The following is a 16290-nucleotide window of genomic DNA, read 5'->3' on the forward strand; positions in this document are numbered from 1 at the left end:
CTGAAGACCAACCGTTCCTGAAGGAATGCCAACACACTCTAGATCAGCGATGAGTTTCTTACCGCATCTCCGCTGTACTGCTTTAAACAGTGCAGGAGGCGACACGTATTGGCCAGCCAAAACGATGTCATCTGAAAATCATCGTTGTGTTTCTGGAGGAGCAAAATTAAAACATGTGAGACCCCCCTCTTCGGTGGGGGATGCTGGCATAGAGAGACAGTGTGATTTTGAGTTTCCCCACCTAAATTCAGGAAGCTGTCTCTCTGCAGATGGGCAGTATTAGCCATTTGTTCCCTGCAAACATTTGTTTTTATAATCTGTAAATGCAAGCAATTTTATTGCTAAGATCATAATTCTCCTTGTTCTTCTAAAAAGGGAAGCTAGGAGAGTGAGTGGATTTGAAAATCACTACGAGTGCTGAATATCACACACTTTGACATGGTTATTACCATCATACACCACCTGAACCCCAAGACAAGAGAAAACAGACACCTACCTTCAGCACCTTCTTAATCCCATTGATGGTGGAGGTGAGCAAGGAGTGCACTTTCTGGTCATCGTTGATGTAATCCGCATGTCTGATGCACATGTAGAGGATGTAAGCAGGAAGGCAGGGAACAGTAGCAGACACTGCCTGGGGCTTGAGATCTAGAAGGTTTGGGTTGGTGGTTTTTTTTTTTTTTTTTTAAACGAAAAAAATCCTCTTAAAATTCACCAACTGCCAGGTGAAGCCAGGAACACCAAAGCTGGAGATGTACCCAGGCAAACCCCTCTCCCCGCAGCCTTGGGGAAGCTGAGATTTCAGCTCTGCAACTTGCATCCCTCCCTGCAGCACAGACACAGAACCAGAGGTCCAACTGCAGGACAGATAGACCTGCTGGAGCCAGCCAAAGCAGAAGAGCTGCAGCACTAGGGCTCAGGAGGGCAGCACTGTCCGCGCTGAAGTTTGTGACACTATCCCATTACACCGTACGGATGCACAGGTAGCACTAAATCTTTGCCATGTAAAAGCCTACCCGAATAGCACACAAATAATCTTAGAAAAGCTCCCTGAAGCTTTCAGGAATACCTCTCACAGGTTATAAACCACCACCCCCTCTAAATTCATGACATAGTAAATCACTCTTGCCCTCAAGATACTGAGTCCTAATGGCAGTTGTGGGAATTTGCAGCCTCTAGAGAAGAGCCTGTCCCATTAGGAGAACTTCAAAGACCACAGCAATGGGGTAGCACTGCTCTTTGAACACTTCTTAGATCCTCACTAGACTCTGCTGGGCTTAGGGAGTGATGGTAAATACTAACACTTAGCCAGGGAAGCATGACTTCTTTAACAGCATTGAATAAGGGGATGCTGCAACAATTTTGATCAGACCTTCCAGCGTAAAAGAGCTCACAAGTCTGTTATTATCTCATAAACCAAACTGCCTTTGTTGCATTGCTGTGCAAAAGCCCCATGGTCTAGCCTTTGCTATCCCCTCCCCATCTACTACCACATCGTATGAAGCCCAGCAAGTTACTGCCTGCTCTAAAAACTACAGCCTCCTTTTTGCATTTTCCATTTTTTGCTGTCCCTAAGGATTCCACTCATGCTGGTCTACCTGCTTAGTACTGCACCGCTTTACCTACCAAAACTGCCATCACCACAAACATGCAGCCCCAGAAGGAATTAATTTGAGAAGACTTTTTGCCTATCTTGAGATCTCCCAGGCAAGAGAAGAAGGAGCCAGGTGCAGGAGCAAAGCAAGTTCCTCACCTGTAACAAGGTTTCGGATGAGGAGTGGCTCATCTTCTTTATAATATTCCAGCATGCCCTGAAAATCTTTCTCCTTCCTCTGGACGACAACTTGCATGTTACGCTCATGCTGCCTCCTCTCCGCCGGTACCGTGACTGGTGATGCTGTGAAGAGAAAAGAGTATGAAAGGTGGCACCTGATGGTTGACAGCTATTCATGTCCTCCATTGGCCTTACAGCAGAGACCAAGTCAAAGCATTATATATTAAATTTCCAATAATGTCATCAGCTTCAACAGACTTAGAAGAATATAAAGAACCAGGTCTTGAATTGCCAGTCAGCAGTAGTACTAACTCCGAATGAAAGAAAGTGCAAAAGTTGGACCTAAAGAGGAAAAGATGAAGTCATTTTTCATTTTCCAAGGAGCCAGAAGCTAGAAGGCAGTAACCCTACGGGAAGATTTTTAGTGTATCATTTTCACAGAAGGGAAAAAAAAAATAGCCAGGCAATGAAAAAACACCTAAGCATCACATCTTCTGCCTGGCTGTAAAGCTTAAGAACCACACTGGCACACCATTGAGCGTTGTGCTTCTATAAAAGTTTAATAAAACAGGAGAGACCAGTGTGCAAGTACTGCAGTAAACAGCAGCCTGCTGCATGCAAATTACACTGACAGAGACCAGCCTTGCTAGCCATGGAAACCCTCCAGTTATTCAGCTTAATTTCACTTAATGCCTCGTTTTCAGAAATTAGCTCATGAGAACAAGGTTATGTGATTTATCATGGCACCTCCAGAGAATGGGAAGCTCCTTCCATACAACACAGATGTCATATTTGTGGTGTTTTCTGATCAAGTAGAATACACATATATATTTTAATCCTAAGGGGTCTTAATTCCGCCTCAAAATTGCCTGATCAGAGCAGTTGCCTGCTAGCCACTGGTCTCCTCTCTATATCTCTGCTTGAGTCACTGCACTGACAGCAATGAAAGCAAAAAGGGTTCTTTAAATACCCCCTGACCCTGGTATACCAAGCGTCAGACCAACACCTCTAACAAGCACTTGCCCTCCATCACTTTGCGGACACTCTTCCAAATTTGCCACGTTCAACCACATTAACAAGCTAAAGCTACAGCAGCATAGCTGTACTTGCTCAAAGACAGCCTAAGGATGACCCAGGACCTTCATTTGGACTCTCAGTTCCCTGCTGTCATGCCAATGATGAGCTTGCTGCTAGTTCAGTGCCCAGAACGAGCAAAATCTTACTTTAATAGAAAGAAAAAGAGAAAAACCTGCAGCTCTCCAAGGCTGGCCAAAGAAGGGAAACCAGAGTGTTGTTCCCCACCCCAATGTCTACCAACAGCCAAGTCACCTTCAAAATCCTGGACTTTCTTCATGTAAATCTTCAGCTGCTTCTTCAGCTTCTTTTCATTCTTTTCTAACTTCTCTAGCAATTCTTTAAGATCCTGAAAAACAGAAGATGCATTGGGTTTAAAAAAAAAAATTTAAACCCAAGAACAACTCATTTCGGCCGAGTCTGAGGCTGGAATCACTTGGCAGCCTGGTCTATGCACCACTACTGCACGGTGCGAGCATCCTGGTAGAAGAGCAGCCGTGTTATTTCTGGATTGCTCAGCGAGACCCTTACCTACACTGCAAAGACTGTGGATGTTGCGTGCCTGCTTTTTCTAGAAGTAGCCTACACAGGAGGCAATACTCACAACACACCCCCAGAAGCATTTTTACTCCTGGCTGTTAATCATATTTAAATGGTTCCAACACTATTTAGATACTAGAGTTGTTGAGAAAGGCAAAAAAGCCCTCACCTGAATTTAGGAGGGGCCAATATTCACCCCACATTCACTTTGCACATAGATAGAGGAGGTGAGAAAAGGAAAATTTATGATCAGCCAGGATAACTCTTCAGAGTGGCAACTGCCCCCCACGTCCCAGATAAAGGCAAATAAGAAGAAAGGATTGTGTTGTCTTTGTACATAATTAAAGAGGATGGGGTCCCCAGCGACTTCAGCAATGTCATTTGGTAGGCAGAGCCACAAAGTAAGCAGGCTTAAAAAAAAAAAAAGTACCAAGGAAGTCACAAGAGTCCTAGCCACTGAACAACAGCTCAAAGCCAAGTAGCAACACTCTCAAATGCACCAGTAGAAGATGCTGAAGGATCCTGCAGAGAGTTTAGGTGGAAGAGACCCCATGCCTTCCCCTCCCCTCCCCATTTCCTATCTCTTTTCTCTCAACCCGTTTCTTTTCCCCTCTTCCTTAGGCTGTGTTTTCAGTACAGCTTCTTACCAGATTTTCATTGGTGAGACGGGTAATTTCTTGCTGAAGTCCAAACTCCACCTGGGCCTCCGGAGACAGCTGCAGGGTCTGCAGGAAAGCCTGCTGCTGTTTCTCCAGCTCTTCTTTCATTGCATCCACCTGGTTTTTCAGAGCTTCTACCTCATCCTCATGCTCTCTCCTCTGATCCTGGAGTTGTGCTTCCAGCAACCTGAGAAAAGGACCACATCATAATCACCATTTGAGTTTAGATCCTTCAACGTCAGCGAGCTTGGGAGATGTTCCCAGTCAACCTCCCTACAAAACTGACACATGCAAAGGCCTGCTTATAGCTATTATTGCCATATTAGTCTGTCATTTGCTGTACTACAGATTAAATACTTTTGAAATTAGAGACATGAGATCAAAAGGTTGGTTGTTTTTTTAAAAAAAATAAAAGGGAACAAAAAAATCCAAGAGCTCCCTTTTTTCTGTAACTGTATCACAAAATTTACTCTTCCCATTGGCAAAAAGCAAATGCATGGCACGAAAGCAGTGCAGATCAACACCTGCAGGTTTTTTTTCAAAAGCTCAGCTTGAAGGGCATTTGTTCTTGCGCTCACCCGCTTTCAAACATCAGTTCTTACTCTTGAAAACTGAACTGTGTTGCAAATGACTCCATTTGGCTGGACTACCACAGCTTTGCTACTGCTGGGAATTTCAAGGCAGAAAGAAGCTGAAACGCTTCATTCCTTCTAGCTGTTTGTAGAGCTGCTATTTATCTTTGCTTAAGAAGAAGTATATTCAGATATATCTCAATTTTAATTCATAAACTACCTGCAGAAAACTATGCAGAAGGCAAATTCTCTGTCACCGTGATCAGTTCCTGCTCTCAGCATTCATCATCACTCCTGACTTCATCAGGACTCTTAAGCAGGGGCAAAAAGACTTACTTCCTTGTACTCCACAACATAGAAATACTAACACCATGATACACAGCTGACAGAAGTCACCCAAACCAGCCCTTCTCCCACTTTTCGGTGGGTATCCAACTTTTTCTCCAGTGATTTGTCCTGCCACCGTCTCCTACCCCCATTCCCTACAGCAGGTCTCCTTCCAGCCCTGCCCTGAGCCCTGTGCACAAGGACAACCCTGGGGTGAGGGGAAATGCTGAGCTAAAGGGCAAGACATTTATTTAGTCCATTAGCCGGCTATTTGCTAAAACTAGAATGCCTTCATTAATCCAGTGGAAGAATGATTCATGACCGAGATGTTAACTTCCTCTCCTGCACACACCCATGCTCATGGGGATGTTGACAAACCTCGCAAGCGACACAATAACTGATTTTTTTAAGGGTATTCCCTACCCTCTGCTAAATGGAAATCTCGTTAGCCCACCAGCTCTCTCCAGAAGCCTGAAATAAGTGACTCCAGAAGGGATGAGGACTCCGAGAAAAGGATATCAAGCCACAAACTGCAAAGTATTAGTCCCAGACTACACAGGGTGATGGGGGCAAAGAGGAGGAATGACCCAGAGGGATGTCCAAGCCCATGTCCTGAGCTGTAACTCGTGGATGTGCTCTTCTGGGCAGAGCTACGGACAGCCACACACCGGGCTCAGGGGCTTCATCTCCTCTGGCATCGGATCCAAACAGCAATCCTCAAAGACGAGGAAGATACTGGTGTCAATAGCTTAGCATTTACCCAGGACATGCACAGACATGGAGCTGTGCCAGTGGGGAAAAAAGCTACAACTCTGTTGGGTCCACTGGGAAATTTGTGGACATTCACACCTGTGAACTGTTAAGCAGGAAGGGGTTTTTTGTTGTTTTGTGGTTTGGTTTTTTAAGGCTTGTATAAAAGAACGCATGCTTTCTGTGGAAGATTTCTGGATGAAAAGCATTAATCGTTTCCCAGTTTGGTTTTTTGTTGTCGTTTTTACAAGATCTAAATAACCCAATCTCTACTCCCATTTTCTAGCAAAAGTAAGAAGAGGATATTTTCCAGCTATAGAAACGTGGCCAATAATACACTCAGCCTCATAATCATGTTGTCAGGAGTTATATTCTTAATAGGCTTGGAAAATACAGGCCCACCACGAAATAAGTATTAAGTACTTAATTTTCATTTTATTTCTTCACGTGGGTTCGGATTAACCGTGAGCCGCCCTCAGAAAAACACGCTCCTTCTACAAACTTGGGTTCCTACATTGCTTTGAAAAACAAATTAATCATCCCTGTTATTGTCTGGTTTTACTCTGATCCCTCTAGATGTGACTGCTTTAGACTACTTGATACAAAAGTTTATTTTAATTTTTCCTCTCTATAATGTCCTTAATCAGCTCATTTCATCTTGTTTTAAAAATCATATATATATTGGAGCCTCATAACCACCCTGCAGGAGAGCACAGACTGATTAACATTTAATTATCAGCTTTTCCAAGCACCACCTTGCACCGGGAGAAGAATCCAGGAGTCCTTCTGCCTTGCTTTAATCTCCATTTGTGTTTCTAAACGTTCATCAGCTTGGAGATGAGAGATCATTACAGATTCACCAGCATCTCCAGGAGATATGGAGGTTGCAGGTACAGCCCTGGTGTGTCCCGCTGAGATATTTGCCGATCAGAGCAGGACACAGGGAGAGCTGTGGCAGGATAGCACTGGGTGTCCACAACCCACCTTCCTCCTTGTACCTATAGGCAATGTGTGGATGGGAGCGCACAATCCCCAGTAGCATGCAAAGCAGACAGGGTTGCAATACAAGCACAGGGACTCCACTTCTGACATGTCAAGGACTGGGAGAAAACACTATCTTAGTGCAATTAGGGGAAAAAAAAAATAATATCTAAAATGTTTTTGTTTGTTTGTTTTGGCTTCCTGGAGATTACAGCTTCCCAACACCTTTATCACACAATTTCCCGTTAATGTAACATAATTCTTACTGAATCACAGCTCAGGCATTAGCGACAACAACCACCATCAGCAATGCCCAATTAGAATCGCAACGACTCCTCTGAAAATTAAAGGAGGGTCTCAATTCCTCCAGTTTGGATATTCTACCTCTGGTTGCTCCCAGAGAGGACAATGGGTCCTATAGAGGACAACAGCAGAGGAAGAGAAAGAAACAAAAGGGCAAGCAAAAGGGAGAGAGGGGAGAAGCAGCAGTGGAGAAAAGCAAAGCATTTGACCTGGCAACTTGCTTTAAACCTTGATAAGCCAAGCCGAGCTCTCCATCTTCATTGAGATACCCCCAGTCCTCAGTCTTGCTAGAAATAAAGGACAGAAAAAGGAAACAAGAGGACAGAGAAAGACAAAAGGTCAATTGCAATAGAAGGGGGAAAGGTGCCGAACCCTCATTAATTTAATTTTATTTTTTTAAAGCACGCTTTCATTACATTGTATTTCCTTTTCCACCGTGTCTTGGTTGTGCCTCCTACGACACCCAGGGCTGCTAGTGGAGCTTCTCCTCCCTCCCCAGCCGTGAAACACATCCTCCCCAACCCACCGTGGCCAACACAGGAACCCAAAATCATTCAGGTCAGAAGGGATCATCACAGATCACCCAGTCCAACCTCCTAGCAAGTTATAATCACTCCTGAGATGTTATTGTTTTTACCAAAAAGCCCAACTCCTGGAGATCAGAGCCTGAGTTTTCATTTCTGTAAGACTAAACTGTTTCCCATTTAATTGCAAGGAAAAAGCTGGCAAGCCCGCACCACATCAGCTAGCTCAAATCCTCATTAAAACCTTACGCTAAAAAACCAGGGAGGAAAAACAAGGACCATGAGAGATAAATGAGAGAGAAGTCAGCACAAGGGGTAAGGAAGAGCTGTCCAAACACAGATGGGGTAAAATGAAAAGCAGAGTGATTCTTAGCAGCTCCCAACAGGCTTCCTTGCTTCCCCCCCACAAAAAAAAAAAAAAAAAAATTAACTATTTTTGAGCTGGAACAGCCCATATGCACTTCCAACCCACAGTGCAAACATAACCTGATCCCACTGTTCTTTGCATCCTGACAGCTTGAACAGCTCACACCCCTTCCAGACCTTCTGCGCTCTGGCACATCTCACTAATAAGATATTTTTAAGACAAGTTTCTCCATTTCCTTCCTTCTGCAGCAGTTTCCACTGGTGTAAAATAAATTCTCTTCCTTCTACTTCAGTCGGGGGGTCCCCTCAATCATCAAGTCAAACACATCAGCCCTTCCTTGGAGCAACCTTCAGTCCAAACACCCCTTGGATGTTTGTTTCCTAGCACCCATAGGAGATCCAATCTTCTCCGTACCCATCCAGGCAGTAGAATGCCCAGAAAAGTCTCATCTCACTTTAACATTAAAAGTTTCCTTTTAACAGGTGGTTTGGGTTTGGTTTTTTGTTTGTTTGTTTGTTTTTTAAAGTTATAAAAGGGAGGAAACTAATTTATCTTCCTTAATGAGGTGTTGAACACATTACAAATGAGTGATGGGAGCTGGTCAACCTGACCAGGAACAATTGCTACAGCAAGATTTTACTTGGCTTTGATGTGAGTTAGAAAACAGTTTTTCTTTTTTGGAAATAATAATAAAAACAACAACAAAACCTGCTTAGCATACTATTAATCTTTCAGAATAAAAAAGAACCAAGCCAACATGCATCTTGTATTTTGAAAAGAGGTGCAGCAGATGCCATTCCCTGGCAAGGAAAGTGCTGCATATTTAAAGGGAAAAGTACAAGTTTTCTATAGCAAATTTTCACACGAGGAAAGCAGTGAGAACTGTGGCGGTGCAGCACTACCACAAAAGGACTCGAGAAGTGTCTCACCACTGCCGACAACTGATACATCCCTTCCATCCTGGTGTACGAGCACGGCATTTCTCAAAAGTAGCAAAACGGTTCAGGCATTAACATTTGGCAAATTCATCTGTTAAAGCCATATGTATGAATTTAAATTAAAACCTTGTTTTTACCCCATACATGGCAGGTTTCCAAAAGGGCCTGTAGGCTGACAGATACAGGGAGATTTCTTGGTCTGATTTGGGTAAATTTCTTAGTAAGGTGGGTTTTTTTGTTCAGATAATCTCAACAGAACATGTACTTAGGCACTGAAAACCAAGAAAAAAAACCCCAAAACCAGGAAGGATCCTCACTGTTTATTACACGTCAGTAACCTGGGAAATTTCACACGATCAGCAGCATTTTAAGAGATGCATTTTCCTGGATAACTTCATTTGAAAAACAGCTTTCCTTCCTTTTTTCATCATATGCACTGTGGTAAATGAAGAAAGCAGCTCAAGAGGGTGCCATTATACTAAGATAAAACTGCCCTGGGAAATAAGCATTCAGCCTGCATCCATCAACACAGCACTGACTCAGAAATCATTGAGATCCCCTTCTCCCAGAAGTTCATATTGACCAAGACATTACAAGTCAATAGGGGTCCTTTCAAGCTAATTAGATTAATTAGTACGTGCCAAAATAATTTCCTAAAATGCTGGGTAAATATTTCTCTCAACTAAGGCTGAAAGGAGTTGAAAGGGCATGACTCAGCCTCATCTCTCCTTTATCCTTATCTTGGAGGTAGGGGTCTGGTGGAGCGGCTGGCAACCTGCAGTTGGCAAACTGCCTCCATGAAAGGGAGAGAAATTCCTGCCCAAATGCCTCCCTCCCTTCCTCCAAGTAGCTTAAAGGAGGTGAACGCATACCAAACCCCAGAGATGTTAATTTTAGCATCTTCAGATAATTATCATCTCTTAATAAAGAAGGGGCATTTCATTTTCAAACACAGATATGCTGCCTTTTTTTTTTTTTTTTTAATTAAATGAAAAACTAATGCACATCACAGATTAGATATACGACAGAGTGGAAAGCAGTGATAAGAAGAGACACATTGGAGAGTGGTAAGGAGAGATATGAACCTTTTCCTTGTGATGGCCTCTTCCAGCCGCAAAAGCATCCTCCACATGAAGCCAGCATCAGCCCTTCACTTAACACTCGCAGCTGCAGGTGGGACTTACCCAGCAGAAAAAAAAGCCACATACTCTACAGAAATCACTTGGAAGTTAATCACAGAAGTTAATTTCAAAGACTAAGCCTGATGTGCTTTGAGCTTCCAGGTTATTATCTCTAACATCATCACCTGGTCTTTTGTTGGCTCTACATTTCCACCAAGATCAAACAGGCTTGAAAGAAAGATCCCAAGAACTGAAACAGGGAACAAAGAGCCTACCTAGCTTTACATTCAGTTATCGAAGCAGAAAATTAGCTGGAAACTAACTTAATACTTTCCCCTTTAGCAGCTGAAAGTCAGCAAAGGGTGGGGGGGAAAGGAAAAGAAAAAAAAGCTGAGTTCACTGCATTTATAATTCAAATTTCCCCTTGACCTGGCATCAAAGGGCCTTCCCCCAAGAATGGTGTGGAGAAAGACAATCTCCACGTGGGCAGGGTTAGCAGCACCTGGCAGTTTTTCCTGTTTTCCTCCTGCTGTATTTAAAAGTCCTGGATTATACAGACACAGAGTGAATAAAAGGTCTATCTCCCACCAAAATAAAGCCATGCTCCGTCCCCAGCCTAAGCAGCTAAGACATGATGAGTTCAAGCTAGAAGTGACCCATGGGCAGACCATGGCTTTACCACATCACTCGGACTGGACCGGTGGAAGAGCATCCAACTCGGTTAGAAACTGCCCACAGAATGAGAAGTATCAGAGTAAAGAGAAATGGGAGTGTTTCTTGCAGTACAAGTGGGAGAAAAAGTGGGTCTTGCTTATTAATCCCATTTCAGAATTGCAATCCCACTAGAAAAGCTTTCCATTAAAGTATTTATTGATCAAGATTAGAAAGAGAAAGCAGTTTTATTTCTCATGCTGACACACTTGGGTACAGAGCTGCATAAGTACAAATGCAAATTTATGCTGGGGGGAGGGAATGTTGATTTATATCCACAAATACAATAACCCAATGCTCCCTGAGCATTTGTTTTCATCTGTTTTATTGCCATTGACTCCAGCCTACAGTTTATAAACCAACCCAATACACAAACAAATACACAGGGAACCATATAACTGGGAAGCTGGTTGTGATTAACGAGCCATTGGATAAATAACTGCTGAAAATCAGGGTGATAGTTTATAAAGCATGCATGCCCTTGGAAAGCAGCAACTCGCACTTTGACTCCCAACTCCTTCACCAACACCTGAAAACAAACTAACCACCCCTACATGTGCAAGCTGGAAAAATGCAGTTTAGGGAGTAAAAGCTGTGCCTGACAATGGGATTTTACATCCTATACCATTCCCCACACTCCAGGAGAAAGTTGAAAGGAACTAAGAGAAAATCCACAGAATTCCTTAAGTGACCAAAAACCACACCTTGCAGAAGGAAACACGCTGAGCCCCATTGATTTACTGACAAAAAGGTGATGTTTAAATCAATCTTATCACCTCTACTGCAGGAAGGGCAGAAATTTCATCAGCAAGTTCACTTCAGGAAAGGAAATATTCAATGGCAACAAATTGAAAAAAGACAAACGCTGGTCCTGATGTCACGAGACATGCATCTTTGACCCCATCTTTATGGCCCATCCTTGACCCAAGGTCCAGAACACAATCCAGAAGTTGGTAACTCTCTGAACCATGCTGTTAATTTTGGTGTGGATCTCATTTCTCACACTTTGGCCAGCCCCTCCTGCTGCTGGAAAAATTTGGGCCACACTTACCGGTTTGTCTCGCACATCCCCTGGTAGGCTTCAATCGCATCTTCCTGATCAATGTGCTTGTCACTGTTTGGCCAGCTGGCATTGGTAGTGATGCTTTCCTAAATACAACATGCAAAACACAGCAGCATGACATCTCTTCCTGTCTTTCAAAGTTCCTGATACCGAACAACTCCCAACCATCCATAAGAGAGCTTCCTCAGGGCATCCATCAGACTAGAGAGTTTCTACGAATTCATACGCATGCAAACAGACAGCAGCAGACATTAGGAGATGGAAGGAGGATGCAGTGAACCTGGGAGGGAGATAAGGGCCAAGGGGGTGGCCTGAAATACAAACCATACCAAAACCCCAAGGAACAATAAGGTAGTGAATTAAAAAGCCCAAATGAGAGTTTTCAGAAAACGTACTCTTCCATCAGCACAGGCTCTGAACAAAAACCCCTCAAATGACTGTGATGGGACAGGCTCTCTTCTTGCCTACACACCAGTAGAAACACATTACAGCTGCACCAGCATCAAGTGAGCAGAACCTGGTCCAGAAGCTCTTTCTCCTCATCCCATTTCCTTACAGAATAAGCCAGTTGTAACAAACCATCACCAGGAACATCTCAGACCACCCACCACACCTTGGTGCAGGGCTGGAGAAGCTGCTCCTTGGTGTGAGCTGGCTAGACTTCATCGGGTATGAGGTCAAGCACCTTACAGCAGTACAGACCACCACGGGACGTACAGTCCTGGGCTGTCTCAAATGATGTAATGGACTATAACTTATCCATAGGCAGAACCTCCTATAACCTCCCCACACCATCCTGCCACCCAGAGCCTACCAAAGCAGAAATGGCATCGCTCAGGCAGTCAGTGAATTTACCGCAACAGAACGGGAAAAGGGAAAGAAAATCCATTACCCTCTCAATTACCATGTTTTTCCCTGTCTCTTTTTGCTGGGCTGCCTTCATAATCTGTGTCCTCAGGATGAGCACCTCTTCCTTCCGCACTTCCAACTCCTCGTTGGCCGATTTCAGCTGATTCAGTAAGAGGTTATAACCATCCTGAATATCATTGGATGAGTTGTTCTGGGTTGCTCGGTCTGCGATAGCCTTCCTCAGCTCATTAAGGTCATTTTTCAGCTTCTTGTTCTCCGACTCCAGCTCTTGCCTCTGGAAAATACCAAGCCGTTAACCAGTTTAGATAAGATGTCTTGCAGTGCCTCAACCTTTTCCAAGATGCCTCTAAGGTAACTTGATTACTGATGATCACAGCCAAACGATCAATTCTCACCAGAATCTGTATTTTGCTGCCAGTCCAGCCATGTGTTGTTCAGAAAAGATTTTTGCTGTAATCAGTAGCCTGTTACTGTTTAATAGCAACACTACAGGGTGACACAGGGGAGAGTTTTTATTTGTTAACACTATTTTTAAACACAAAAGCAAGCCGTTAGAGAAGCCAAACACTTTTGTTTCTTCTCCACCCCTTTTCCTTCTCAATCAAGAAGTCACTACAAACCCCACAATGTTTAGCTCATCTTTCATATTCATTAGATAAGCTGGAAGATGCTGATTTACATGACCCTTCATCATGGCAGGCAGCCCATTAGGTGAGCTATGGCTTTGTGAATTCCCACTACGGCTTCTTTTCTTTTTCTTTTTTTTTTTTTGCAGTTGGAGGATTTTCTCGCCCTGACATCTCATCAGCTGCTGGCATTTGAAGGCAGGGGCAATACTGTACAAGTTTGACACCAACTGCTTCTCCTGAATAACGATGCATGAGCGCTGCCGTGTTCGCCAAGACAACTGAAGGGCTTGTTTGCTTTTGCATGACAGTAGAAGACAGAAGAATAAAACTCTGGCAGGTAAGAAAGCCTTTATTTCAGTATTTCACCATAAAGCAGCTTGTAACGCCACATTTGGCAGCTCTCCGCCAGCACCCAAAACCCACCTGGAACATCCCAGCTGGGTCAAGAGCAGCTTTGATCCTGTGGATGGGGGAGTCCTTGCCAGGACCCCCCAGGGTCCTGCTCACAGCCCAAATCCCAGCAGCCCACCTTCTCTTTGCACCAGATTCTCCATCACCAGCTGCTGCGTGGTGGCACCCAGGACTGCTCCCTTCTGTCCGTATGTGCCCAGACAACACCGAAACCCAACGGGAACATCATCCAGTCATTGCACGGCAAAACCAGAGATGCCTGCAAGCGAGCTGACGAAGTCTGGTGTCTGACTGATTTGGAGTCAGCTCTTTCCTAGGGACTAACACCCATCCCTGTGGATTCTCTGGTGTCTACAATAGCACAAGCCCTGCTGAGATCCAGGTGCTTCCTTCTCCCCGCTACCTTTTGACCCTTTCCACAGCTTTCTTTTACGATCCCTCTTATCTATGGGATATCTGCTTCATTATCAGCTTTGGCTGATGCAAACTAATGAACCCGAAAATGGCTAGGGGGGGATGGGGGCAATTTATACAATTTATACAGTGTGTAGCTAGCACAGCTGTGTAAACCTCATTTCCATAGGAAACGGGTGTTGTAATTATAAATCCTTACAAATTATAAATAGCATGCCTTATCACAGCCGAGGTGTGAACAGAATAGCTGATCTGGCATCTGGACAGCCAGCATACTCCTAGCTGAACAAACACCATCACTAATGGAGCATATTCAGGTACTTCATACCATCTCTCATTATAAAAAAAAAAAAAAAAAGGATAAGAAATGCCTTAGATCCATCAATTCCTTCACATCCACATTAACCACAGCTCAGCAGAGGGAGTGTATGAGACACCGGCTTTTCTGTAGCTGTTTTGTACAACAGGAGTTTGAAAAGAGTGCACGCAGTGGGGAATCAATACCAAACTGCGTTTAACTCTTCTTGCCCTGTGGCTGAAGCATTGACTTGCTTTCCACTCTTTTCTGATCATGCTCAGAGACAGGTGAAGGGTAAGAAGAAAGCAATTAAGTGCTTTTCTGCAGAAGTGGCTCTTCTGAGATTTCTGTTATTTGCTGGGTAAGACCCCTACTTTTCTCCCCTCTGCCCCCCTTTTTTTTCCCCTCTTTTTCTTTTTCTTTTTTCTCCTTTTTTTTTTTTCTTTTTCTTTTAAATGGGTCAGCCACACTGCTAACTCCAGGGACTGGTCGTACCAAGCTGTGCTCTCATTAGAAACGAAGCCAGGAAGATCAGGAAAGAAAGTTATAACCAACAACCCCACTCCAAGAGCTCAAGCCCTGGACTCCTTTCAGAGTTTACAATTAAATTAATTCCCTAATCCTTCTTGGTGGATTTTGGTCATGAAGCAATGTTAAAATATCTATAGACATGGGTGAGATGCCTATCGTCCCCTGCCCGTACACCCTTTTTGCACCAGCATCAGTGATGGCAGAGCAGAAGCAAAAACAAAATGCTTTGAATGCGGAAAGGGAGATTTCTACTTGCCCTGTCAGAAACGCTCTTTCTTCAGCATAGTCCAATAGCACTGATTTATTTGACAAGTTATACCGTCAGAAGATCCTAAACTTGAACTTGCACTTGTCCCAACATGTACAGAATTATGGAGGTGTGAAAGGGGTACACAAGCACTAACGGTGATGGAAATAGACTCACTCTTTAGGAAGGGGCTTACATAGCAGTCCTGGGTGAAGCATGAGCTTGTGTAAATCAGAGGTTAGCACTGCCATGCCAGGGATTTGCCCTCTTTTCTATTTCTGGTTCTCGATAGGAAAAGAAAATAAAATCCTCTAGAAGCTCATTTTATAATGAGCTGCCAAGGCTAAGGGATGAAACAAACATCCCAGCTATGCGAAGAGCAAGAAATCAAATCATGCATTGTGCTCCTGCTAGGAACACAAAGTCAGAGCAAGGACTCCTTGGTGCTTTCAACTCCCACTCCCACTCGCCCAGCCTGAAAAAACAAGCTGGAAAAATACGTTTTTTCACTGGGGAACTTTTTGTTGTGCAGGCATGGCTCAGGGACATATCTCCCACCAGGGAGATGTTTCACATCCCTCCAGCCCTGCTTCATGGCTAAACATACACCTGGCTGGGCATATTTTGGGACAGCATCTACTAAAAACTCTATTTATCCATTACAAAGGAGGCATAATTTATGCCTGATGTAAATATATCAGTGTTAGCCCGAGTTTCTCACATTTCTTTGCAGCGTTACAAAAAAGAAACAACCAACCCTTATCCAAATGAGCCTTTCCAAGGAAGGACTGTGCCTCACTCACTTCCCTCCATCAAAATCTGCACCAAGAACAGGCTCCCCACCAAAAGCTAAGCCCAAAGGCAAATCCCTACTGTCGTGGGTGCCATGACAATACAGGACAATTAGACCGAGACACAAAGCTGGATGACAGTAGACACCTATGAAGTAGCAGACCACGTGCCAGTTGCAAAAACCAAGCCTGCACGGCCACCCACTAACGCCCACACCTTGTACCGTCCCGCTCGAGGCGCTGTGCATGTCAAAAATATCTTGAACGTGACCCAAAAGTGAACAGAAGGCAGTGAAGACTCAGGTCACAAAGCACTGAACAAGACCCAGAAACATACTTGACCCCTAACAAAACCTGCTCTTCAGTAATAACGATATTTATTACGTTTACCCAAA

General features: G+C 43.9%; 1 protein-coding gene across 4 annotated transcripts in view; it reads right to left on the reverse strand.

The window, feature by feature from the left end:
- MYO5B (myosin VB) overlaps positions 1 to 16290 on the reverse strand; it is a 152594-nt gene that overhangs the window by 11483 nt on the left and 124821 nt on the right. The window contains exons 28-35 of one of the 4 annotated variants that reach the window (XM_049794235.1): positions 12609 to 12848; positions 11693 to 11790; positions 7190 to 7267; positions 4036 to 4234; positions 3104 to 3197; positions 1754 to 1897; positions 497 to 648; positions 63 to 152 (exon numbers count right to left, since the gene is read on the reverse strand). In XM_049794235.1, coding sequence (XP_049650192.1) covers positions 63 to 152; positions 497 to 648; positions 1754 to 1897; positions 3104 to 3197; positions 4036 to 4234; positions 7190 to 7267; positions 11693 to 11790; positions 12609 to 12848 — 1095 coding nt within the window. Of the gene's footprint in view, positions 1 to 62; positions 153 to 496; positions 649 to 1753; positions 1898 to 3103; positions 3198 to 4035; positions 4235 to 7189; positions 7268 to 11692; positions 11791 to 12596; positions 12849 to 16290 lie in introns of all 4 variants that reach the window. The other 3 variants (XM_049794233.1, XM_049794237.1, XM_049794236.1) reach the window with 3 other exon arrangements.

The sequence above is a fragment of the Accipiter gentilis genome, chromosome Z (assembly GCF_929443795.1).
Source record: "Accipiter gentilis chromosome Z, bAccGen1.1, whole genome shotgun sequence".
In the NCBI taxonomy this organism is placed as follows: domain Eukaryota; kingdom Metazoa; phylum Chordata; class Aves; order Accipitriformes; family Accipitridae; genus Astur; species Astur gentilis.